We start from the raw sequence: 27,364 nt of genomic DNA on the forward strand, positions 1-27,364 counted from the left end.
CCCACTCCCTTCTGCACTACCTACTATCTCTCTCGTTCTCTCTCAAGTACTCTCTCTCCCTCTCTACTTTCTCTCTCCCATCCCCTACTCTCTCTCACACTCTCTTCCATCCCCTACTCTCTCTCTCTCTCCTATCTCGTACAAGCTCTCTTTACCACCCCCTACTCTCTCTCAATCTCTCACACTCTCTCCCATCCCCTACTCTATCTCTCTTACACACATTCCCATTCCCCCCTCTCTCTCTTGAACTCCCTCTCCCACTACCTACTCTCAACATCCTCTACTCTGTCTCTCTTACACACTCCCATTCCCCCTCTCTCTCCCTCCCATTCCCTCTCCCACTGCCTACTATCTCTCTCTCTCTCTCTCTCTCTCTCTCTCTCTCCCTCTCCCTCCCATCTCCTATTCCCACTCTCTCTCTGCCACCCCTACTCTCTCTCACACTCTCTCCTATCCCTTACTCTCTCTCTTACACACACTCCCATCCCCCCTCTCTCTCTCCCTCTCCCACTCCCTCTCCCATTGCCTACTCTCTTTCTCTCCCATCCCCTACTCTCTCTCTATCTCTCTCTCCCCTCTCATTCCCTATTCTCTCTCTTTCACACACACACACACCCATCCCCCCTCTCTCCTCTCCCATTCCCTACTTTGTCTCTCACTTGCTCTCCCTCTCCCACTCCCTCTCCCACCACCTACTCTCTCTCTCTCTCTCTCTCTACTCTCTCTTTGCTACCCTCTACTCCCTCTCACATTTTCAGACTCTCTCCTATCCCCTACTCTCTCTCTCTCTCTCTCACACACACACACACACACACACACACACACACACACACACACATTTCCATCCCCCCTTTCTCTCCCTCTCCCACTCCCTCTCCCATCGGTTACTCTCTCTCCCATCCCCTACTCTCTCTTGAGCTACTCTATCTCCCCCCTCTCCCATTCCTTACTCTCTCTCTTTCACACACATGCAATCCTATCCTCCTCTCTCTTGCTCTCCCTCTCCCACTCCATCTCCCACCACCTACTCTCTCTCTCTCTCTCTCTCTCTCTCTCCCCCCCCCATCCCCTACTCTCAATCTCTCTCTCCCCATCCCCTACTCTTAATCTCTCTCTCCCACCTTGTACTCTCTCTCTGCCACCCCTACTCTCTCTTACACTTCCTCTCTCTCCCATCCCCTACTTTCTATCTCTCTCCCCCATCCTGTACTCTCTCTTTGCCACCCCTACTCTCTCTCTCTCTCTCTCTCCCCCATCCCATACTCTCTCTTCCACCCCTACTCTCTCTCACACTTCCTCTCTCTCCCATCCTGTACTCTCTTTGCCACCCCTACTCTTTCTCACTTCCTCTCTCTCTCCCATCCCCTACTCTCTCCCCTCTCCCATCCCCTACTTTCTCTCTCTCTCTCTCTCTCTCTCACTCTCTCTCTCTCACACACACACACACACATCCATTCCCCCTAGCTCTCTTTTGCTCTTGCTTTGCATCTCTTCTATGCACTATTTAGGTTTGAATAGTGCATGTGCACTATAGCACGCATGTGCTATTAAAATTTCAAATGCTTTAAATAGCGCATGTGCACTATTGAAAGATTTGCATTAAAACCAAGCCTAAGGCTTGGTTTTTCCTTGGAGATCCAACCCAAAGGTTTGGAGTTTATAAATAGTTCTAAGATGTGTTTTCTAGCAAACATACAAAAAATGATTGATTTTTCTCATGTGCTCTCCTTCAAGATTCCTCGTGGTTGGGCATCGATAAGATCAGGTTACATGAAATTGTAGATCTCTATGTTAGCTATATAACCATATAATTTATTTTTAATTTGAACTATTTCAACCCTTTCATCTATAATTTTTTTTGAATGTATGTTCATTTTTTGTCAAAAACCACCATGTACTAATTTGGTTGTAGATTTTAGCTCATTCATCAAATTTTGCAACAACTTAGTTTTTTTAGAAACTAGACTCCATTCTACACACTTTGAAAAAAAAGAGGTTTTGAATTTAGATTAGTTTTCAATTATTTCTAGGGGGAGCACACAGATATTTCACATTTTTGGGATGTGTCTAGTTAAAAATTTTATTAAAAAAAAATACACATTATAAAATTACCCAAAAAATCTAAGATAAACTACATAGTGTTAAGTAACTTTTGACCAGAGTGATTAAAGAATTTAAAAAAAAAAAGTAAAAATTTTAGGGAGCCACACTTTGTACTGTGTTATGTTTTTTTGGAATAAACAATGCCACTTTTTGTGGCCCCCTTTTTTGAGGACCTAAAACTAAACCATTTTGAAAAAAAATTAGTAGTTTAGAAACTAGATTCAAAGGACTACAACTTTTGTTTTTGTCATATCTTAAAATTTTGAGTGTAACTATCTTCAAATTCTTGTTGAAGTTCAGAAATTGCTGATTTCAGGAAAAAGGTGTCCACTTATACTCCCCTTTTGGCACAACAACTTGGTGCACTTACCCAACTCTTCTTTTCGTATCTCTTTGTGTTTCAATAAATTTAACCTATCATTTAGTAAAAAAAACACTCTATACATATCTAATGATAATACTTTTACCTTGGAGAAAAATAGAGAAAGTTGTAATGAGAGGAATCTAGACTATTATTTCCACAACCATTGGTAATTGTGTGAGTGTTTATGTTCATAGAATGAATGTTTTATTTAGAGGAAAATTGGGATTCCTCTTGTTCAAGGGTAAACCATTTCCATATGCTCTAAAGTCTTTCCAGTTCTTTGGTTTCCATTTTAAAAGTTATTGTAAGTATAAATAACCACCACGATGGCTTCAAGAATCTTTTTCTACTTTGAGAAATAAAATAGAATATAAATTTTTTACTTTAGGGGAGGAGGATAAGTAGCAAAGAACATTGTAACAATATTATTGCAAGTTTTGGTTCCTTTGTCCCTTCATTGCATCTCTAATGGATTTGCACACTCTTTGCCCTATCAAGCTTTTTATGTGTTGATAGATATATCATTTTTTAGCTGTTTTAATAAGGAAAACTAATGATTTCCCTTGGCTTTTCATGATCTATTTAATTTTTTGGTGGTCATGATTTTATTGCTATCATGTCATGATTCTTGTCCAACATTCATTGTTGTCTTTATATGCTTTATGCCTCTTGGTGGGTTGTGAGTGGATTTCTTTTCTTTAATCAAGCTTTTCACTTCTTGTAGCCTTCAATCGGATTTCCCCCAATTTAACATTCACAGATATTGACAACACTATTTCTTTCTTTATCTGGGTTGATATATTTACTCATCTCTATCATAGGATTCAATTAAACATCTGACATCATTCCTCTATCCTTTATGCTTTAACCAATACCCATGTCCTATTCTAAAACTCCCATTTTGGCATAGACAGGGATATGCTAGAAGAGATAATAAAATATGGCCTTACACCTTCTGATTGCATTTTCTTGACTAGTTTTAAAGGTATTTAACAAATCCATTTTGTACATATCCTATAATCATTGCATCTCATGAGACCACTTATGGACTTGAGGCATTTTGTCAAAATAGTTAACCTACCTTCTCCACGCTCCCACATTTTACAATGCCTACTAAAGTTATATTTCTATACCCTATTTGAAAGCTCCCATTTTGGCATATGCAATGAGTATTTTTGCAAAGGTTGTGAAGTCCAACTTAACACCTACCAAGTATATTTTCTTGAATGTTTGTAAAGCGTTAAATATTTGTATATATCCTGCAACAATTGCAATCCATTACAAGAAACTTCTTTTAGGCATTTAGTCGAATAGGTCATGGGCACAAACAAATTCAATGAAATATACAAAGAAACCCTAGAAGGCGACACAAATAAGAGAGAAAAATAGTAATATTTTATTTCAATATAGGCTAAAATTTTAACACTAATTCAAATTTAAATAAATTTGCATCAAAATAGAATTTATTATTCATTTTTATTATTAGTAGGCATATTGATACTCATTTTAAAATATTCATCAATTAAAATTAAAATCATAATAAATTTGATTAAATTTATTTTTTGATAAGTATTACAAATTTTTTAGATGCAAGTACTATATTATTTTAATTTTACAAGTTACAATTAATAAATTATTTTTTTGCATTTTATTTGTTTTAATCATTAAATAGAATAATTATATAACTAATACAATTTTAATTGAATAAAGTAAATTTTTACTTAAATTAATAAATTATATTTAAGTAAAGACATTGTTAATCTTAATTTGGTAAAAAAATGATTATTCTTTTAATTTAACCTAATTATAATGAACTTTATATAAAAATTCAATTTACATATTTCTAAATTTCTGTAAGAAACCTATGAGAATGAATGGATGAAGATATTTTAACATAGACAAGATGAAACAATCTATGGGACCATGATGAAAAACTTATATTTTTTTCATAATCATTTACATATCATTTTGAATTAGAAAAATACGGGTTTCAGGTGTAGTATTGCTTCGTCAAAATTTGGTGTAAGAAACCTCCTTGAACACCATCTACCTATCTATCTATCTCACATGACAGATGATATGGTGTTGATTTGACCAAGGGTTTTCTTTTCTCTGCCTCACAATTGTGTGTGGAAGGTTGTGTTAAGGGGTGAAGTTTGGAATAACTTTTATTAGTTCATGTCAACATGCAAGATACTATAACATCTGTGACATGCTTATTTTGAAGTTTTATATAGCCAATATAAATTTTCACATGTTCCTAATATTTTTTACTTCATATAAATTTTGTTATTCATTTTCATTTAAAATTATTTATCTTAACTTTATTTGTTCATACATTGAATAATCAATCTTCCATTTTAAAAAGAAACTTTTAGTTTATCAAAGAATGCAATATTTCATTGTGCACATGTATAGAACTCTAATATGTATTATTGTCAAATCTTAAAGAACCAGAAGAGATTTAGAAATTTACAAATTTTTACTAAATGCTCAGATATTTGATGTGTTGAGGAGTGGTCAATGTTAACATTTAATATAGTTTTTGAAGAAAGTTATTCAAATTCAATGCGCATCATCCATTGGGATTGTGAATTACAAAAAGTCCAGAATCTTGAATCTGAAATCTCTTCTAAATGAAGTTGTAGAGCAGATGTATGAAGCTTTCAATATTAAATGTTACCTCCATTTTTGTAACAAATATTGATGTAAGAAATTTGTCCCCCTTCAAGTTCTACTTTCTTTTTTCGCTCATCTCCTTATTTTTATTTCTAACTTGTGGATGTTTTGTTCATTCTTTTGTACATGGTATTTTTTATTATTTTCTCATTTTTCTTCTAGCTAGTTTACACTATTCTCTATAGATTCCCCTCTGAAATATTTGGGATTCGTATAGTTTTCAAGTCTTGTGAGGGAAGCCAAAAAGTTAAAAATTGTTGTTATCATTAGCAATAGTTGCTAGGGATTTAAAAAATAAATAAATTGTTATATGTTGCTTTGTAAATGAGCATCCGATATTCTTGTACATAATCTGCTAATTTGCACTACCTTCAAGTAGATCTAATCTTTGTCTTGAACATCAAACCCTACAATACAGTCACCGTTGATGTATTTGACCATATTTCTTTTTTACTATTTTAGTTGTATCGATGGATTTCTTCCAAATTTTTGATTTTGAGTCTTGTTGTTTGTACATTTTATTTCTTGTTGCTATGTGGTGAATTTGAGGATCAATTTATTTAATTGCCTACCTTGCTCTAAAAATAGTTTTCCATTGATAGCTTTGAACATACTTCAAGGTGTACAATGAGAGCATTTTTCATTGAGGTGTCATTGTAGAGTTCAAATTTTTAAATTTCCAAGTTTTTTCTATTTTTTTTTTCCAAATGCTATATAAAATATATTGCATTTACATGGTTTCAAAAGATTCAGGAAAATTTTACTGAGCAGAGTTATTTGGACTTTTTTTTGTTTTTAGATTAAAAAAAATTGAAATGGATTGATCTTAGGGAGTAAGGGGGGCAGAAAGCTATTTTCCTTTATGGATTTGTATACCTAGTGGTCAACAAATGAACTTAGGTAGTGGATGTTTTGATGAATTAATATTGACCAATGAGAGAGCTTTATTTAAATTATAGAGACCTATTTGATGATTTTTTTAAAATTTCTAATGGTTTTTCATATTTCATTGAAGTTTGTTTAATATCATTTTTCTATTGGTTCATACTCCAAATAGTAGGGATTACAAGATTTTTTGATTCATCTCAAATAATGTACAATCCAAATTTTAATGTGTATAAAAGAGAAACAATGTGGTGTCATTAATTTCAACTACGTAGTTCCTATAAAATAAGTACATTGGATTTATTGAAACCTTTGGAGTTTTGAAGTATATTCAATGTTCCTTTGTTTAGATAGTGCCTATAGGTATAGTTGGTACAACAATTATCCTTAATTTAGTTGATCATTTTAGCTCTTACACTTTGTGCATTTGAAATGCAACAAATTTTGGGGAGATGAGTGATTTTATCACATTTTAGCATATCTTTTAACATGTTTCACTTTCATCTTATTTACTTGCCATTGAGTTGATCTACATTGGCCACTTCCAATTTTCTATAGGCCATTTGTTGAATTGAATTCTTGCAACATTCACAAGCATTAACAACCCTACACTTGTTGATGCTGGCTTTTTGATTTCAAATTTCAGCTCCACCAAGTTGTACTTAATTTAGATGAAGAATGCCCAAATCTTGTAGTTCTCCATTTTTTTAGCAAACTGCAGCAATTTTTGATCTCCTCACTAAAACTTGTATAGCCTGAGTTGGCCTTGTGGTGGAGAACTTGTACTTTTGAAAGAGAGGTCACAATTTCAAATCCCATTCGGGGGTAGGATATGTACGCCTCATTTGTAGTGCCAAGCGCCTCTCAAAAAAGAGTACAAGGTAGTCCCATATCACTGTCACCATACACAAACCTAGAAACTATGGCATAGAGTCGTGGACTATAAAAACCCCCTTTCCTTTCCATTCCTAATAGATTGAAGTATTAATCTCATTATCCACTGAACAAAAAATTAAAAATGATATTGTCTAATTAAACACCACCTATCACACACACAAATTGTTTAGTCAAAAAATACAGTACTGGCACATGAGCTGAACAAAGATCATACATACAAATTGAAGTTGAATGAATCATTAATATCTACAAGTGATCATACAAAAATAATGAAACTGATTAAAAATCTATTACAATAAATGGAGAAACAAAAATTAAAAAACTAATAGCACGAAAGATTGTATCTATTACACATCTATAAAAATAAAAATTAGAAAAAAACCTAAACTATGGATGTTAATATCAAATCATTACATGATTAGTAGTTTCTATTATAGCATTCATTCATGCTAATATGTTTTATTCTTTTTCACCATTCTTCCCTCTAGCTTTTGGTAGTTCGGCCAGAATTTGGGTGACCAAGGCTCGCCAAATATCCCCGAGTTATTGTTGCCCTTCGTTTACTGGATTCATAGCCATGAAAAGAGGGTGGCATCACGATTTGCACAATGCTCATACTAGAGGTGTTTCAACTTGTTTTTCCTCTTCTAAATTTAAAAGAGTTTGATAAGTAGGAGATAATTTCCAGAGCAAGTCAAATTGTGATATTGCTATCAAGATTTAAATGTGCGATTTTGAGTCAAACTCATTGACCCATGTTTCATGAGTAGTAATTCAACATGAATGTACCTCTCATGAGAATAAATCGAACACTTAGCACTCATTGGATCTAGGTGATGCTCACAGGGGTGAAACACCGAGACTTTCCGAGAGGTCACCCATCCCAGTACTACTCCAGCCTGAGTGCACTTGACTATGAAGTTTCCTCCATGGTTAAACCCAAAGCTTGCAGCCCCATTTGCAAAACCTTCACCAAGTGTTGTGCCTTATGAATCATTCATTAGAAAGCCCCTTAAGCTCATCAATTGATAAGTAGGAGATAATTCCCACAACAAGTCAAATTGTGATATTGATATTACGATTTAACTATGTGATTTTGAGTCAAACTCGTTGAACCATGTTTCATGAGTAGTGATTCAACATGAATCCATCTCTCATGAGAATAAATAGAACACTTAGCACTCATTGGATCTAGGTGATGCTTACAGGGGTGAAACATTGGGAATTCTTGGGAGGTCACTCATTGGATCGTAGTTAAGCGCGCTAAAACTGGAGTAGTACTTAGAGGGGACCTCCCAGGAAGTCTCGACGTTTCACCCTTGTGAGCATCACCTATATTCAATGAGTTGCTAAGTGTTCCATTTATTCTATTGAGAGATGGATTCATGTTGAATCACTACTCATGAAACGTGGGTAAATGAATTTGACTCAAAACTACATATAAATCCTGATAGCAATATCACAATTAAAAGAATTTGTTTAATTTCTATCTTTTTGATTTAACAAATTATATAATTTTTACCCTGCATATATAATTTTCACCAAACTTTTAGATTAGAACAATGAAAAGTCAATGTGAACAATTTCCATTGTAGAATATTTTTATCACTACGATAGGAACTGAACTATGCGTCCTTGTTTTGAATTAGAACTTCTCTTTCCCCGAAAAATTCTTTTCAAATTTTCACGACACTTCATTCAATTATTTAATAGAATCGGCTCAGGTAATTTCCCAAACCGAAATATGCAGAATATACTTACATAAAACTCTCATATTTTACTGAAACGCGCTTTCTTTTTCAAATAAGGACAAGAGTTAATTGACATGCACTTCCGACAAAATTTGATAGCTGTACAAGCACATGAATCAGCGGTGATGATCAGTTTGATTGTCTCTCGAAGGCTATGAGCAAGAGCTACACTGTAGATTGGAAAATTTAGCTTGACCTCTTTCACATTGAGAACGCCTAGGGCCTAACAAGTGGCCGGCACTCATTACTTAAAAATTCAGACTTTGACTCATTAAATGGAATCTAATTTACTCTTCATGGTGGTGTAAGTGGTGCCTACTTTCTAAGCGTTTTCCATGGTTTTTCTTGGTACTTTCCGGAAGGAAAATTTACGCCTTAGGTCGTTTGCATCTAGAGTTTTTATATGATCCTCTGCTTATGCTTCTGTCCAATTCCCTCTGTCCTTCCCCTGCACCAGAAATACACACCCGCTTTCTTATTTAGCATTAATCAATGGCATCCGCATCATCGTCTCACCCATGGACTATGCAGCATGACGCTTTCTCTGGAATTGAGCCTCACGGTACAAGGAGGAGAGTAGATGAATCTTCAAGATTGTTTGAAGTGTTCATCAACCACAGAGGCCCTGATGTCAAACAAACTCTTGCCCTTCAGCTTTACAACTCTCTTATAGATTTAGGAATACATGCATTTCTTGATTCAAAAGAGAAAGAACTCGGTGACTCATTTCCTTCAACCATTGAGAATGCCATCCACTCTGCTTCAGCTCATATTGCAATCTTTTCCGAAGGATATGCAGAGTCTCCATGGTGTTTGGCGGAGCTCGTTCTCATGTTACAAAGTAGTGCTAAGATCATTCCGTTGTTCTACGGTGTGGAGCCTTCGGCTCTTCGCTACATAGAAAAGGGTAAGTATGGCAAGGCGTTTGCTAAATACGAAGAGAAGGGGAGGTATATGGAGAAGCTTAAGGACTGGAAGGAAGCACTCCAAACTGTTTCATATATCACAGGCTATGAAATCAGCAGCCATTTCAAGTAAGATCTCCACGTTTCCCTTATACTCTGTTGGTGTACATTCTTCTGGCTTTTATTCCATGAAATTTGTAGATTTTAGGCAGCCAAATTCTGTCGGAATTTATCAGGATTATAATTTGACTATCGCTGTTGCTTAAGTAAATAGAATAAACAGATGGGTGCGGCAAAAATGCTTTCCACCATTGAATATTCAGAAAGGGGAATGCAACTTACAGCGCAACATATTCAGTATAAACATCTTTTTTTTTCATAGACAGCTTAAAAAAGTTAATTTGTCGTAAAGCAAAACTAGGAACTCTATTGTCCTCCCACTGATTGTTCAAATAGCAAATGGAAATTCTTTCTGTAAATTGTTGTTTTTAGAAAAATCAATTTCACTTATTTGAAATCAGTATCAATTTAAGTTCCTTACTTAGAATTAAGGTTATAGTGTTACATTATCAAATATAATGTGGGTATATCAAAAAGACTAAAAAATGTAAGCCTCATAAATATGTACTAAGTCAAGTTTTTTTGATACAATGAAGTGCTTTCGCATATTGAACTACTTTTTAAAATATAATACCTATCAAACCAACGAATGTTATAAAAATTATTGAAATGCCCACAACAATTAGGTCCTTCCCCTTCTAGTAGATTTTTTGTGCAAAACATATTAGTTGAAATATAATTTTAAATGTAACACTTTGTTTTAAAAATTAGTGATTGATCTATAATAACTAATTTAAGGTTGTACATGGCAAATCTGAAAAGTTTGTTTAAACAATTGTACTTGCATTCAAAATCCTTATAAGTTGCATGGCAATATATGTGGACATCATTATCAACCTACCCTTGTTGATGTTAACTAGATTTTGAAATTGTGATATTGCTATCAGGATTCAACTATGTAGTTTCTTGAGTCAAACTCATTGACCCATATTTCATGAGTAATGGTTCACATGAACCCATCTCTCATAGAATAGATGAAACACTCAACACTCACTGGATCTAGGTGATACTCATTGAGGTGAAGTATCTAGACTTCCCAGGAGGTCACCCATCCCAATACTACTCCATCTTGAGCATGCTTAACCACAAAGTTTCCTCTATGGTTAAACCCACTCTGCTTGTAACCCCATTTGCAAAACCTTCACCAAGTGTTGTGCCTTATGAACCATTCATTAGAAAACCCCTCAAGCTCATCAATTGATAACTAGGTGATATTTTCCACAACAAGTCCAAACTATGATATTGCTATAAGGATTCAACTATGTAGTTTCTTGAGTCAATTGAGTGACATCCAGAGAAGTCACAATGCTTCACTGAGCTGTGAGCATCACCTCGACCCAATGAGTGTCGAGTGTTCCATTCATTATCATGAGAGATGGGTTAATGTGAACAACTACTCATGAAATATGGATCAGTGAGTTTGACTCAAAAAACTAGATAGTTGAATCCCAATAGAAAATCACAAATTGACTTTCCATGGAAAATATCACCTACTTATCAATTGTTTCATTATGTGAAAAATGAAACTTTGTAACTACTTTTTAAAAGATATTTGTAATATGTATTCAAGTTGATAAATACTTAAGTTCTACCTCTTTCCTTTTAGTCAAAATTCAAATGGATGGGTATTTCAAAATTGAGTTTTTTTTCCTATGAGGGACAAGATGTTTGAAGTCAAATTATGGCCGATTAAATTTGTTCCATTCTAATTAAACCTTGTGTGTTTATGGAAGTGAAAACAATATGCTCTTCTTTTATGAATGAAAGAGCAACTAAACATTGTTTCTTTATAGTCCATGTAACTATGTTCAAACAAGTGGAAAATAATTTTTTGATGTGCAATTTTAATAATTTCTGATCATGACTTAGACTCATGAATAATTAAATACTTTCACTTATTTAATTAAATTTTATTTTTCTTCTAATTTCTATTAAACATGTTTGCATCATTTAACTAATTTATCACCCTTTCATATTAATTAAATATGGATTTTAGACCTCTAATAGTTTACATTTCTTAGAAATATCTTTACTCAATATGAGATGTATTGTACTATTAAATTTGTAAAGTGTGATCTACATTTTGGCCTTAGCATATATTTTCTTAGAAAAGTGTCAAATATATATGTTTGTTGCCTTTTTATGTTGGTTATCATTGTGTTATGTGCTATAAATGTATTTATATGGTCCTATTTACTAATATTAATCTCTTATCTTTTATCTATTTGAGTGAATTGTGAATCATAAGCTTTTTAGTCTTCTATTTTTCTCTAAAATAAAAGATGAATAGTAACATTCTTAATAGAAATCCTAGAATGGGTAATTATTGTGATACTAGGGATGTATGTATCTTCATTAGACTCTTGAAAATGCTACCCATCATGAGGATTTGAATGCAACACTTTTTCTTTTCACTAAATGTACTTTGTTCCCCTTCCCAACAATAAAAGGTTTAATGTTTTTCTATTGGAAAATGATGTTTCCCTAGATTGGAAGGTATAAAGTGTGTTAAGTGCTTTGTCAATTTTGTTCATTTTCTTACTTAATTTTTTTACTTGAGTGAACCCCTTTCCCTTTCAAAATACCCATAATAGAGAGAAAACTTCTAAATCTTAGAGGTTAAATTACAAGGTGCAACGGGTCCCATACTCGTGATTTTTTTTTATTGCTCTTATTTAAATATAAATTTCTCGGGGATCAAAAATATTCTCTAGCATACCTAATGATAGCTTCTCGGATTCTCATCTTCAAATATATATATATATATATAGTGCATTTTTTTATATTTTAGCTTTGAAGAAAGAAATTAGAACGCTATCCAACTAGACTTAGATGACTTTGCTAGCATTCCACTATGGAATACAATAATTACTCATCCTATATTTTTACAACCTCACATCTTCCCTCTAAAAGACCCAACTATGAAAATGCATGAGAGATCTTGCATGAATTTCAATGCTAAATAGAGGTAAAAGGGTCAACATTGCAAGAATAATTTTTTAATCAAGCTTAGATATAGTGGCAAGATGCATATATTAGAAGAACAAATAGAGACAAGCTCCTTTCTTTACTTTCAATAATTATTAGTAGTGGTGGATACCAATTTTTTTTCTCACTATCATCCATGAAGAGTTGTTTAAAAAAAATCCAATACATAAGGAACCCACTTCATATTATCTTTGTCCATTGCCGCTCTCTACTTGGCTGCCTATTCTAACTCAATTGTGCCCAATTGTCATATGCAACTCTATTGAAAATTCTATGTGAACTTGTATAGTCCTCCTTCCTAATGCTTCATGAGATGCCTTTTCATTTAGGCTTTGAATGGTTGACAGTGAATTCACTTTCTTTTATCGACCAATTTATTAATTTCTCTAGCTCCACAGGATTGACCCATTTGCCCATGGTGTTGTCATTTGTATGTGCGTATTAGCTTTTCCTGCCTTTTATCATTTTCCCATTTGATCATTGAAGAGGCAAGGATTGTGTTATTCCAATGAAGAAGTCATCGGGGAAACTTTTTTTTTTGTCACTAGGGGTTCTATTTTTAATTTTGGTGGTCTTTACTACCTACAATCTCCTCCATGTTCAAATGTCTCTTTGTTGCCATTCTCCCCAATCTTCCCATCTCCTTGTATTTGCTGATTAGATCCTCCTTCATTGAATGTGATTCTCTATCAAATGTCTTCCCCATATATATATAAAAGAACTTTGGATATTGACGAAGAAATCCAAGTAAACTATGACAAATCTATTTATTTTAGTCTATGTGATTTTTCCATTTGTATATTCATGATGCCTTGTATGAAAGTTTTTACATGGTATCAGAGTTGTAAGGCCCCACATCCTCGTGAATTTGGGAAAAGTTTTTTGGGTGTTTGACATTCTTGTGCAACAGACATGGCTGGAGATGTATGAAAGACATGACAACAACCACCATCCTTTAATGGAAAAAATTATGACACTTGGGCAAAGAAAATGAGAACCATTATATTTGCAAATGACTTATGGGAGTTTGTGGTGAATGGTTTCAATGATGCAATTGACCTAGAACAACATGCTACCCTCACCAACCATCAAAATACTCAGTTGAAGGATTCAAGAAGGGATGCAAAAATATTAAGCTTGATTGAGGCAACCATTATAGAAACACTTTTTCCTAAGATAACAACAACTAACTATTCAAAGAAAGCATGGGATATTCTTGAGACAAACTTCAAAGGGACTAATAAAGTACAAGTAGTGAAGCTACAAATGATTAGAAGGGAGTTTGAGAACTTTCAAGTGAAAGATAATTAACCTATTGCATATTTCAGCTCAAGGATATATAGTTTGATAAACCAACTCAAATCAAATGGAGAAGAGTGTGTGTTAGGATTAATCATAAACAAAAGTAGTACAATTACATTCAAATATAACCAATATCAGAAAAAAAAAAAATCACATAGAAGAGAACACAAGACACCAAGATTTAACGTGGTTCACCCAAACCCTGAGCTATGTCCACCAAACAACAAGTCCAATATTATTATGATCCAGTGATTACAACTTGATTACAATCTGTAATCTCTTACAACTCAATACTGCCACAAGAAGTAATTTTCACATAACACATCATGAAATTCCTAACCCTAAGCCTTTTTAGACAAGATTTTTGCTGCTTTAGGCTTATATTTAATTATAACATGTTGGCCCAAAATTCCCAATAAAATAGGGCCCAAAATGTTTTTCCAAAGAATTATGAAGTATATGCAGTACTTCCTTGATCAATCACCGCAAACTAACAGTATGAAGAGAAAAGGATAGTGGATAAGATACTGAGGAGTATGCCTCATAAGTATGATAATCTTGTGATGACTATTGAGGAAGCAAAGGACCTCACCACATTGACAATGAATGAATTGATGGGTACTTTTCAAACCCATGATCACCGTATTAACAAGTCAACTACATCTTCCCAAGAACAAGCTTTCAAAGCTCAAAAAAATTCAAGAGGCAGGGGAAGAGGAAGAAATGACTTCGGTAGAAGCTCAAGAAGTAGATGTCATGGAAGAAATGGTTAGAGGAATTTTGGAGGAGAAAGCTTAGGATGAGAAGACAATCAAGAGGGACCAAGAAACTCTCAAAATGGCTCTAGACGAGGTAAGAAAAACTACAACTCCAACAAGAGTAATGTAGAATGCTATTATTGTCATAAATTTGGGCATTATGCAAGTGAATGCTGGAAGAAGCATGGTGATCAGTCAAGGTAGAGTGCAAATGTGGCTGATGTGAATATGAGAAATGCAAACAATCCCCAAACCTTCATCATGTGTAACATTGGTAAAGAAGATTATTTTCTCATAGTGTCATTATACTCTATCATACTACCTTGAGCTTTCAGCCACTTAGTCTTAGTATGATGTTGTACTTGACAATCTAGTTTGGAGTATGGAGTCCACCACCATCAGTAATTTGGAATATGTGTGTACCATCTGAACCATTTTGAACCCAGTTCAAGATGGCTCAAATAGTTCAAAGAGGTTCAAAGGTTTAAAGCCTTCAAAAAGATAACTCAAAATACTAAGGACTTGGTATGAAAGAAAAAAGATGACTCAAAGGGAAGGTTCAATAACAAAAGAGGAATACCAATCAACCTGAAGGGTACTTGACATCAGGGATCAGTTGAGTGGTTCCAACCCATGAGTTCGACTAAGACTATGAAAGAAATAAAAAACTATGGTATATTTGAGTAAACTCATTGATTCATGTTTAATAAAAAGTGGTTCACAATAACCTCTCCTATGAAAATGAATAATATACTTTAACATTCATTACGCCTAGATCAAACTATCTTTTTCATACATTTAACAAGCATAACATATATCAATTGAAATAAAGTTCTTATCGAAATCTTTGAGGAGAAAAATCAATAGATTTATAAAATTAATATTTAAAACTACTAAATTAATATCTTAAAGAAAAAGAAAAGAAAAATGAAGTGCTTACGTAATCGTTGTTGTATTCAATTTGTTTGCTCAAATTCTTTCTAAACAGTAAGTTGCATGGCAATGAATGTAAGCACAGCTTATTAACAGGATCTCGGCGTTTCCATCACGCTTGGCTATTATATACTCTTATTTATCATTAAAAAATTACTAATATTTTAGCGAGCTAAATTGTTTTCTTATCGAGATCTTCTTTCCCTTTGTGAAGTATCAGTGACAGCCAAAATATAGTGTCAGCTGTCCAAAAGGAAGTTGAAAGGAAAAGATCTTTGCATGTCGCCAAATATCCAGTGGGACTTCAGAGGCTTGTGAAAGATTTTGAAAGGGTGTGCCTTGATCAGCTTGTCGAAGATTTCGAGAGGCTTTGCCAGACGAATGAAGGCAACAAAGACAAGGTTCAGATCGTCGGCATTTTTGGAATGGGTGGGGTCGGCAAAACAACTCTGGCCAAAGAGTTGTTTAACCGGAAACGCTCCCAATATGAGCGAACCTGTTTTCTGTTCGATGTGAGGGAAGCGTATGCAAATAGAAGTTTTTCTTCTTTACAAATGAAATTCATCAAAGATCTATTCCAGATCGATCAATTCAATTTTCAATCTACAGAGGAAGGAAAAACTCATATAGCGAATTGCGTAGAAAGGAGCAACAGGCTGAGTTTCCTAATTGTTCTGGATGATATTGATCATCTACAGCAGTTAGATTCTCTACTTATTATGGAGATGCTAAAGAAGTCGGTACATAGCCTTGTAATTGTTACAACCCGTGATGTGGGGGTGCTTATAAACGCTGAAATTAGTGCTGCTTATAATCTTAAAGGGATGGATATAGACAATGCCAGAGAGCTGTTCTGTTGGCATGCCTTCGGCCAACCCTATCCGGCCGAGGATTATGAGAATCTGGTTAATTATTTCCTCAATGTATGCGGAGGATTACCTCTATCACTTCAAGTTCTTGGTAGTCATGCTCGTGGCAGAGATCAGAATTATTGGAGGTTAGAATTAGAAAAAGTCAGCAAGACACTGCATAGGGATGTACATCAAAGGCTCAAAATAAGCTTTGATGCACTGGACTACGAGGAACAGCAGATTTTAATGGATATAGCATGTTTTTTTGTTGACAAATCCAAGAACGAAGCCATGGAAGTATGGGAGGCATCAGGATGGAGCGCTCAGCATGCCCTGGAAACACTTAAAAATAAGTGTCTTGTTCAAGAAATGGAAGGGCATTCTAAATATTTGAGAATGCATGACCATCTGCGGGACATGGGAAGGGAAATTGCAAATAGCTCGAGCCCACCTCGGTTGTGGCGCCGAGGAGACCTTGAATATCTGGTATGGTTGTGTCTCCTCCCAGTTTCTGCTTCATACCATGAGATACTTTACGTATTTGACCTTCTTAATTCAAGTCTATGATGGTTCTGTGATTGTAGGGATCAAAGGGATTCAAAAACATTCTAGTCCGGCAAACCAAAGCTAGATGCTTCCATTCATTTTATGACGAGTCCATGAAATGTGATGTTACATATCTTCTTGGAGAATCAGATGTCAGTACGGAAAGGTCAACGGTTTTATTGAGGCTTAAGCTCTCCTACGACCATTTTCGGAATCTGAGTCAGTCAGAGGCATGCATTCCATCGTGGATTCCTCTTCAAAAGTTGCGATGTTTGAGCGTCGACGGTTTTAGTCTCAAAACATTGTGGAGCAGCCATGGACAGGTATTACATTGTCGATGAAAACTACATTTCAATCAACGGAACTGTCTTTGTTATCGCTAGCCAATAAAGATTGGTTAAAAATAATAATTTGTTTTTAGTTTGGGGCGGCCATCCGTGGAATATTACCAAGTGCTTGAATCGTAATAGAATATTTATCTAAATTATACAACTGAGGACTATTCTTAGGAAGCGGTTTTAAGAACTCACTGTACAAACACATTCATCTTAGACGTATTTTTAAAAATTACATCCAAATATATTAATTGCAGCGAAGTAATCCTTCGACTTCAAGGACTCCTCTCCAAATTTTGGGAAGCTCGATAGTCCATAATTTATGCCTCAAAATATTGTGGCAGAGCAGCGTAAAGGTATTATGCTCTGAAATGAAAATTAAATTGCCATTAACGATATTTACTCTCTCTACTATTACTAGCAATTGAATGTTATTTTGAATTTCAGGTGCCCAACCGGTTGAAAGAGCTGCATTTGCGTAGGGTTTCCATAAAAGAATTTTCAGATTTATCAGTACTCTCAAATAGTTTGGAAAAAATTACAATTGATGATTGCGATCGGCTGAAGACCATGCCGGGATTATCTAATCTTAAGAAGCTGATGGAATTGAACATTTCTAGGTGCAGTGACCTTGAGGAGTTGAGTGTTATAAGTTTGTACAGCTTGGAGAAACTTGTACTTCGCCAGTGTCGTAGTCTGAAAATCGTGGCAGGAATATCCGATCTTAAGAAGCTGGTAGAATTGGTCATTTTAAGGTGTCCGATATTAGAGCAGCTGCGTGTAGTAGGTCAGAGCAACTTGAAGTGGATTAATGTAGATGACTCTTTCAAGCCAGCATGTTTTGAGTTCGACGATTGCAGAAATTTGGAAACGATATCAGGAATGTTAAATATTGAAAAGGTTGCAAGCATTAACATTCGTGCCTGTCCAAAGCTTGAAGTGTTGCCACTTATTCAGGGTCCAGGTAACTTGGAGACTGTCACAATTGATGGATGTGAGAAGCTCAAGAGTCTTATCTTTTCCGAATGTGAAAATTTGAAAAGAGTGATGGGTAAATTTGATGTTTCAAAATTATTCATAAGGATTTGTCCAGAGCTCGAGGCATTGCCTTTTGTTCAAGATGAATGTGGGAAGCTCAATGGCCATAAGATTCTCCGATGTCAAAATCTGAAAGAGTTATGCATATCAGATTGTTGGAAGCTTGAAGATCTGACATGTTCTGCACATCAAACATGCCTCAAGTACATAAGCATTGTCAGATGTGAGAAGTTGCAGAACATAACTTTGGCAACAAAACATGTAGCTGGACTCCAAATAGAAAAATGTAGAAACCTGAAAAGAGAGGAATTGAATTTTGATCATAGGCAATGTCTGGAGCTACAAGAGTTCTCAAATGTTACCCGACTGAGCTGTTTGAAGTGGATTAATATTCAGAGTTGTGCCAAATTAAATAATATTCAAGGCACTGATGAGCTGCATGAATTGGAAAGTATTACCATTTACAACTGTCCAGAGCTTCAAGAGCTGTCATTTTCTTCACTTGAAACGTGCCTTGAGAAAATTACAATTGTCAGATGTGGGAAGCTGCAGAACATAGCATTGCCAACAAAGCTTGTGGAACTCGAAATAATTGACTGCAGGGAAATAGAAACAGTGGCAGCAATTTGTAACCATAGTGAATATGAGGAGCAAACTGACTTCTCAAGTTTTGCTCCCCTGAGCTGTCCGAAGTCGACTAAAAGTCATACATGTGACCAGCTGCAGACCATACAAGGCAATGATGGATGTGGGAAGATTACAGTTGATGGATGTGGGAATCTTATCGTTGAAAGATGTGGAAAGCTCAAAAGTCTCCAGTTGCTCAGATGCCAAAATTTGAAACAGGTATCCATATCAGATTGCGGGGAGCTTGAAGATCTGCCATGTTGTGCAAGTCAAGCATGCCTTGAGAAGATCAGCATTGCCAGATGTGGGAAGCTGCAGAACATAACTTTGCCAACAAATCTTGTGGATCTCAGAATAAAAGAATACTGTGAACTGACAACAGTGGCTGCAATTTGGGACCTTAAGTAACGACTGGAACTACAATATGACTCATCAAATGTTGTCCGACTGAGCTGTTTGAAGCGGATTATAATTCAGAACTGTGACAAGCTGCAGATCATAGAAGGATTTGATAATCTTCATGCATTGGAAAGGATGCAAATTGTTTCTTGCTGCAAGGAAGCAGTGGGAAATTTTATTTTCATGTTGAAGGTACCGATTTGAAGTCTCCGGCCTTAAACAATCAGGCCTATTTCTTGCTTTGAAAGGAGATCGAGAGAGTAAAATGTTTATCTATTAAGTTTAAACCTTATGTTTTGTTTTACCTTATTTTCCTTGAATAATCTGATACGTCATTGATAAATGAAAATGGATCTTTTTCTTCCTGTTTTTTGATTGCAGTCCTTGCCTCCAGACCTGCTTGTTGTTGTTGTCACTCTGGAAATTAAATAAAAGTGTCTTTTCTGACATCGATTCCCATATATCAAATATTTGTAATCCAATACAGTATACAATGGGGGAAATCAGGCGCAGTCATCTATTGCGCTCTTGTTGTGACTAAATATAGTTATCTTGAAAGCTGCCTCTTGAGGTCAAACGTGAGAGCGCAAGGAGGAGAAATGATAGGAGCAAATTATAACAATTATAATATGGAGTGATATGAGTGGTTGTTGGTAGATAATTAATTTCTACCAACCAAACTGTTGCAAGTCAAAGAATGCATTTAAAAAGAAAATTATTCCACCGTTCATCATAGACATTGGTCATTTCAATATATGACTGCTTCATTTCAATTTTGAACACATGTTTTGACTGTAAAAAAAGGGTTTTGGGTTCTTCTAAGCCCTCTATAAAGACACATTTGTAATCTGATTTTTCACTAGGCAATACAAGTTGAGTTTCTTGTGCAACAATATAATTGTAAGTAGATTTTGTTTTATCTCCTTGTCTTTTCCCACAAATATTTTGGTATCAAAGCTGGTTGAAGGAGACTCTTGGAAATTGCTTATAGGAGAAGTTGCAACTTGAGGAGTGATCCACATTGCTAAGTCTAGGTAGTCATTCTACTGGTAGTGTTCAAGGCGAATTAATTATTGAAGTGATTGTAGCTGCAAGGGTGAATAGAAATAAAATAGGGTCAATCCTCAACCTGAATTCTCAATAGGAATGATCCAAATTGATTAACCACAAGAAAGTGATTAATACAAAAATGGATCGGTGATGGAGAATAGGTAGAACGGAGGTCTTATGACCTTTTCTATTTGAAAAGTATGTGCTTAAATCCTGAAATAGATAAAAGAAAAATACTAACCTTAAATCTAGAAAATGCTGATTTTTGACATCTGTGTATTGTTTTGGGGAATTCTTCAACCTGTTCCATTTCAGACTAGAAATGTTGAGATGAAGAAAACCCATAAAACTTTTGTGCTTTTGAGGGGAGGTCAACCTTGACCTAGATAGAGAGGCACAATCTTACCCTAGGGCACAATTGTACCCCAAAAAGTTGACCTTGACTCGCATTGCTCTGACAAAATTTTTGTTTGTGGATCCCGCAAGTTCGACAAGAAGGGTATCAAAATCTTTTCTTCAATTCTCTGTTCCACACCTGTATTTGCAAGAAAAATGGTTTTTGTTTGGACGGGGGGTTTGCCTTGGTCAAACCCCAGTTTGGAATCAACCTTGAAATGTAATTAAAATTGCAATAAGTATAAACAAAGTAAATGAAATAATTCACCTTGCTTATATTGAAATCCTTGCGGAGGATTTGAATCCTTGAATCCACAAGTACAGATGCTCCAAATGAATGTAGGATGTTTCAAATCAATGACATTAAATCTTTAACACCAATCTTAAGTGCATCTTTGCATAGGCAAAGACTTAGATGATTACAGATGGAGAAATCTTCAACAAGAGGGCTCCATAGAGATTGAATCCTTCAATGGCTAACAATGAACCTCCTTGATGAATCAAATCCTGAATGCTTGAATGCTTCATGAATAGTATAGAGATATTGATGTCAAAATGAGGGAAGAAGGCTTCCTTATATAGAGATCTAGGGCACAAAATCCTAGAGAAGGCCTACACGGGAGCATGAAATCCCAATTAACCTTAAACCCTAGAAATGGACCTAGATTAAATGTAATTTAAGAGTCTACTATTCTGAAACTTGAAACAACCAAGAAAAGAGAAAATGAAACTTTTTGAAAACTCCTAAAAATTGAAAAATGGACCTAGGGTTAGGGATGAGGTTAGCCCTGCCCTAGGTCAGGGTCAAGGTCATTCTAGACCCTTCAGGCTATCTTTGATCTAGAAAGTCAAAGTCCTGAGTTTCACAGAGAAAGTTGTCAGAAATAGGCTAAAAATAGAGAGAGAAGCAGAATAGGGGGAAAATAGCCAAATCCATGTAAAGACCCATTCAAGGTGCTTGAGATGACCCTAGACCACTTACTCAGAGGGCTAAACACTCTTAACACAGAGGTGCTTCCATTTTAAGACGATACATTTAGCCCCCACTTTAGCAAGAGTATGGACTCGATGCAAACTCTTGGTAAAGTAGATCGTAATGAATAGATAATCTTATTAAAATCATAGAGACAAAGAGATCCTCAAGCCACAAGAGACTCAAGTCTTCATCAACTTCAAGATCACAATAAGAGAGACATCTCTAGAAAAAGAGAAAAGGAAAAAGAGTGATTATCTCGCCGAATGAGAACTTATGTCCCATTGTGAACCACACAAGGAAACTGCACAACTGGAAAGATGAAATTAAACTGCCTAGTGAATGTGGCTACTCACTAGTCAACCCGTTAAGGATTTAGCCTCAATAATATTCTATTCTATAAGAGAAACCAAAAAGAAAAAAGAGATCCAATATTAAGGACACCTTCAACCTTAAGGGATTAAAAACATTTAAAACTGGAGGGATCAAGAGATCCTAAAATATAAATACTTGCTTTAAGGATTAGTCACTAATCCAAAAAGGGAAAAAAGGTATCTTGAAAAATAAAATATATAAATTTTAAAAAGTGTGTGTGTGCAATAAGTGAGCAGAGCATATGCCCCCATGTTAAAGTCATTGCTAACACTTTAACATGAGCAATGATTTTGATGGAAACATAAACAACTCTAATGATTATATTCCCACTACTAGATGCCCCCAAATGAAGATAAAGCAAGGGAAATACTACATAAACATATAGAGAACACATAAGGGATCTATCTACTATAGGGTGAGTATAATCATAAGATTCTATATATATATATATATATATATATATATATAAAAGAACACATAAGGGATCTATCTACTGTAGGGTGAGTATAATCATAAGATTATATATATATTTTATATATAAAAGAACACATAAGGGATCTATCTACTGCAGGGTGAGTATAATCATAAGATTATATATATATGATATGATATTATTGCAAATGAATTGACATCATTCCCCAAAGAAAGTAGAACTACAAACATAAAGGAGGAAAGATCACATAAGAGATACGAATAAGAATCTTTTCGGACCATGACCTGGAGACCAAAAAGAATCAGTGCTACCAAATCACAAATCCAAGTAGATTACACAAGGAAACATGTATGAACAATAGCACAAGTAAAACATATGGAAGAATAGAATTATATATAGAGGAATAATACAATAGGTTTGATTCTTTTATCACCTTGCACTAACAAAGTAATAATGATCACATAAAAAAATCTAACAACATTTAGGAAACACCTCATGGGAAAAGCATAGTACAAACGAGAAACACACAACAAAGGCTACCATGAAGGACAAGCCAATCAAGCGTGCCGCCTACTCTTCCCATCTCCTTGTATGTCATTTAGGAAAGGTGGGTAAATCCCAAGAGGGACTATATCCAACATAGTAGAAATGATAACCAATTCCAAACAAGGATCCTCTTGAGAATCACAATGTTTAATACTAGGTGTAAGTGTCAATTGTGATGAAATAATATTAGGTAAATCAATGTCAATGTCAATAGTTTCATATTCATCATTAAAATCATTAGTATCATCAAGAGTATCTTCTTCATCTAGATTAATCAAAATAGGATCTAAGATACAAATAAAATCATCAGAATTATGCATCTTAACATCATTATTAGCAACAACTTCTAACACATCATGCATATTTGTATCCAAAGAAGGTAATTTTTTTTAAAGAATAGAATTATGAGCTTTATCTTGAGCATGACACTTCTTATGACATTCGTTAGCAGATCGATTATGTTTTTGTCTTGCTTGAAATATGCAGAGAACTATGGGGGTTAATTACTGGATCCTTCACAAGTTTTAAAGGAGGATCAATAGTATTATTAGGAGAATGACAAACAATATGAGAAACTCAATTAATGGATGTAGAAGCCATAGATAAAGGAGGTATGGAAGGTGTAGTTAAAAAACCAAGGTTAAGATCTGTAGAAGGTAAACTTAAGTTGAGAATCTTACAATGCTTACAGACTTGATATGAATGGAAAAGATGATCAGGTTGAGAAGGACATGGATTAGGTAATGAAGGCCAAAAGAAATCAATGGTAGCAGAATCCTTTGACCTAGAAGTGTGATATTTAAACTATGATTAACCATCTTCACTTCATCATCGTAAAAAAACTTAAGACATTTATGAATAGGTGAAGCAAAAACATGCATGGAATTTAACCATGACAAACTTAGCTTAACTTGAAACTGATCAGAAGTAAGAACAAAAACAAAGTTAGTGTTCACAATCTTTCCAAAAAGTTCAATCAGTAAATCAATAGAACCAAATGATGGATAAAGAAAACCATTACAAGTTTGAATCCACACATTCAATTTATCATAAAAATCATGTTGCAAACTTTTCATAAAAAGATTTTCTTCTGTAATAACATTGACTAAGGAGGTAGGATCAACAAGACAACTACGAGTGGGTATCTGAGAAATCTTAACATAAATATAAAGGGAACCATCAAGAGCTTTAATAATTTCAAATTCATCAAAGGTAATCAAAAGTTGTCGAGGTCATATTTTCTTAGTTTGTTGTCGAGTTTTAGGTTGAGGCTTCAATTTAGGCTTAGGTTTTAGTTGGGGTGGAGCTAAAACTTGAGATTGAAGTAGAGTTTGAAATTGAGGTGGAGATATGGATTGAACCACATGCTCCACTTGATTAACAATATGATTAAGATCATCCATCTTTGAATCATACACAATATCCATAGAAGATGGCTGAGCAATGGTATTAGTATCATGTGTAGGTAAAGGATTCGTATAAATTTGCAAATTTTGATTAGGAGGAGAAACTCATTTATTTCCACTACCATGAAAATTATCAATAGATAAAGCATTAGAATCGATTAAGTCCAGAACCTTATGTTTTAAAGAATAGCATTTCTTAGTATCATGACCATTCTGGCGACGATATTGACAAAAAGCTTTTGGATCAAAAGATTTAGATGCCATTGTAGCAGGTAAAAGAGGTTGAATAGGAGGTAAAGTAATCATATTAGTAGTTAACAACCTATTAGTTATAGATTGTAAAGATTTAGAAATATGAGTAAACATACGATTTAATCGAAAAGCAATGAATGCAAAAGTGGCATTGTAAGACGCAACAACTTGATCAACAACTGCATTTGCTTGTTTATTTATCTTGACATAGTTGTTGAATTTTTGAACTTTATTTGGATTAGGAGTAGGATCACTTTTATCAACAAGAACATGAGCCATTAGTGTGGTGCTCTCAAATTGACATACTTGTAATTGATAATGGTGAAGTGTTGCACAAAGTTGTTGAAAAGAAGTAAATTTAGTAAGCGAAATCTTATCTCTAATATCCTTTTGCAAGTTTGAAATAAATTTACATTGAATATCAATACTAGGAGTAGGATAGGAAATTTGAGCATGAAAATGCTTAAATATACCAATAAATTTAGTCAATTTTTCTTTAGAATTTTGTTTACAATGCATCAAATCAGTCAAAGACACTTCCAAGCCAATTTGTTTTTAAAATTGTTGAATAAAAGCATTAACAAGTTAAAGGAAATGAAATAATAGAATAAGGAGTCAAAAAAAAAAACCATTGTTAAGATTTGTCACAAAAATTTTGAGTAAACAACTTGGCTAAAATCCTATGATCATGAGCATAATCACTACAAAGGATTTGAAATGTTTTAACAAGATAAATAGGGTCTCCCTTACCATTATAATACTCAAGGCGAGGCATATCAGCTTGCTGAGGAATGGGAGTACGAATGATATCCTAAGACAAAGGACTTTCCACATCATAGATAGGAATACTAAACTTGTTTTGAGTTAAGGATGAAAGTTGTTGTTGTAAAGAGGATTCAATTTGAGCCAAATTGATAATTGTTGAATCATTATAAGAAATAGGAAAACTAGCAACATTAGAAACACTAGGTAAAGTGTATGAAGCTATGGGAATAGAAGACACAACTGAAGGAATATTAGGAACTATAGTTGGCATAGGAGTAGAATAAGTAAAAGGAACATTATGATAAGAAGGTTGTGATGTAGGAAGGGACACATAAGGAACACTCATAGGGATAAAGGGGACCATCATAGTCATCAAAGAAGGAGTATAGATAGGAGTACTAGGAAAAGGAACAAAAGAATGTTCTACACTAGTGACAGGAGGAATCAACCCTAAATATTGAGCTTCTTGAGCTAAAGGTTTAACATTGGAATGCACAAGGTAAGTAATACTATGCAAGAGATTAACACCATGGTCACTATCATGCTGAACTTTCTTAAGAGCCTCTATAGCTTGAATATAATCTTAATTATGGATTTCTTGAATAAGCCAATTACCCATTTTATCAAGTTCAATTGAAAGTTTTTGGACTTGTTCAGGAGGAACTCTTAAAACATCATCCTCATCATGAAATGAGGAAGAAGATTTTTTCTCCATAAGAGGATTAGAATTAGGGAGAATCAAAGTCTCATCTGGAATCCTAAGGAAAGAAGAAGAAGACTCAGGTTCAAAGGTACCCATAAGTCTATGACTGCATCTAATCCTAATATTAGAAGTAGGAATAGAAGAAATAAAGCTTATAAACAATGCAATGTAAATGAACTAAACTAAGAAAACATAAAGCAGCAATAATTTGTATTTTGAAAGAAAATTTGCAATTTTTTTTTGTATTTTTGAATTTTAAAATGTGAGAGCATAAAATAAATCTAATCTTAATGCAGGAAAAGACCTATCAAATATGAAACACTATAATACATCTAATTCCATAAAAGATAGGGGGTAAGTGTGTCGAGTTCACCAAAATAAATAGAAAGAAAATAGGGCCAATCCTCAACCCGAATTCCTAATAGGAATGATCCAATTTGATTAACCACAAGAAAGTGATCAATGCAAAAATGGATCAAGTAATGGAGAATAGGGAGAAAGGAGGTCCTATGATATTTTTATTCAAAAAGTATGTGCTTAAATCTTGAAATAGATAAAAGACAAATACTAACCTTGAATCTAGAAAATGTTGATTTCTAATGTCTGTGTACAGTTTCGGGGAATTCTGAATCTTGAACCAGATTGGAAATTTTGAGACAGAGAAAACCCAAAAAAAATTGTCCTTTTGAGGGGCATAATCTTAGCTCGGGGCACAATTGTAACTTGAAAAGTTGACCTTGACCTACACTACTTTGACAAAATTTTTATTCGTGGATCTTGCAAGTTTGATGAAAAGGCTATCCAAATCTGCTCTTCAATTCACTATTCCACACCTGTATCTACAAGAACAATGGTTTCAATGTTTAGCTGGGTGGTTTGCTTTGGTCAAACCCCAGTTTGGAATCAACCTTGAAATGTAATTGAAATTGCAATATGTATAAACAAAGTAAATGGAATAATTCAGCTTGCTTATATTGAAATCCT

General features: G+C 34.6%; 1 protein-coding gene across 1 annotated transcript; it reads left to right on the top strand.

The window, feature by feature from the left end:
• Positions 1-8,983: 8,983 nt before the first annotated feature.
• On the top strand, positions 8,984-19,846 carry LOC149545546 (disease resistance protein Roq1-like). The gene is made up of 5 exons (XM_089790709.1): positions 8,984-9,713; positions 15,900-17,022; positions 17,121-17,405; positions 17,675-17,773; positions 17,865-19,846. Exons 1-5 carry the CDS (start codon positions 9,172-9,174, stop codon positions 19,488-19,490), a joined length of 3,675 nt encoding a protein of 1,224 aa, XP_089646835.1. The 5' UTR covers positions 8,984-9,171; the 3' UTR covers positions 19,491-19,846.
• The last annotated feature ends 7,518 nt before the right edge of the window (positions 19,847-27,364 follow it).

The sequence above is a fragment of the Cupressus sempervirens genome, chromosome 7 (genome assembly GCF_028749045.1).
Source record: "Cupressus sempervirens isolate cs-2001-9-10 chromosome 7, ASM2874904v1, whole genome shotgun sequence".
NCBI classification, from domain to species: domain Eukaryota; kingdom Viridiplantae; phylum Streptophyta; class Pinopsida; order Cupressales; family Cupressaceae; genus Cupressus; species Cupressus sempervirens.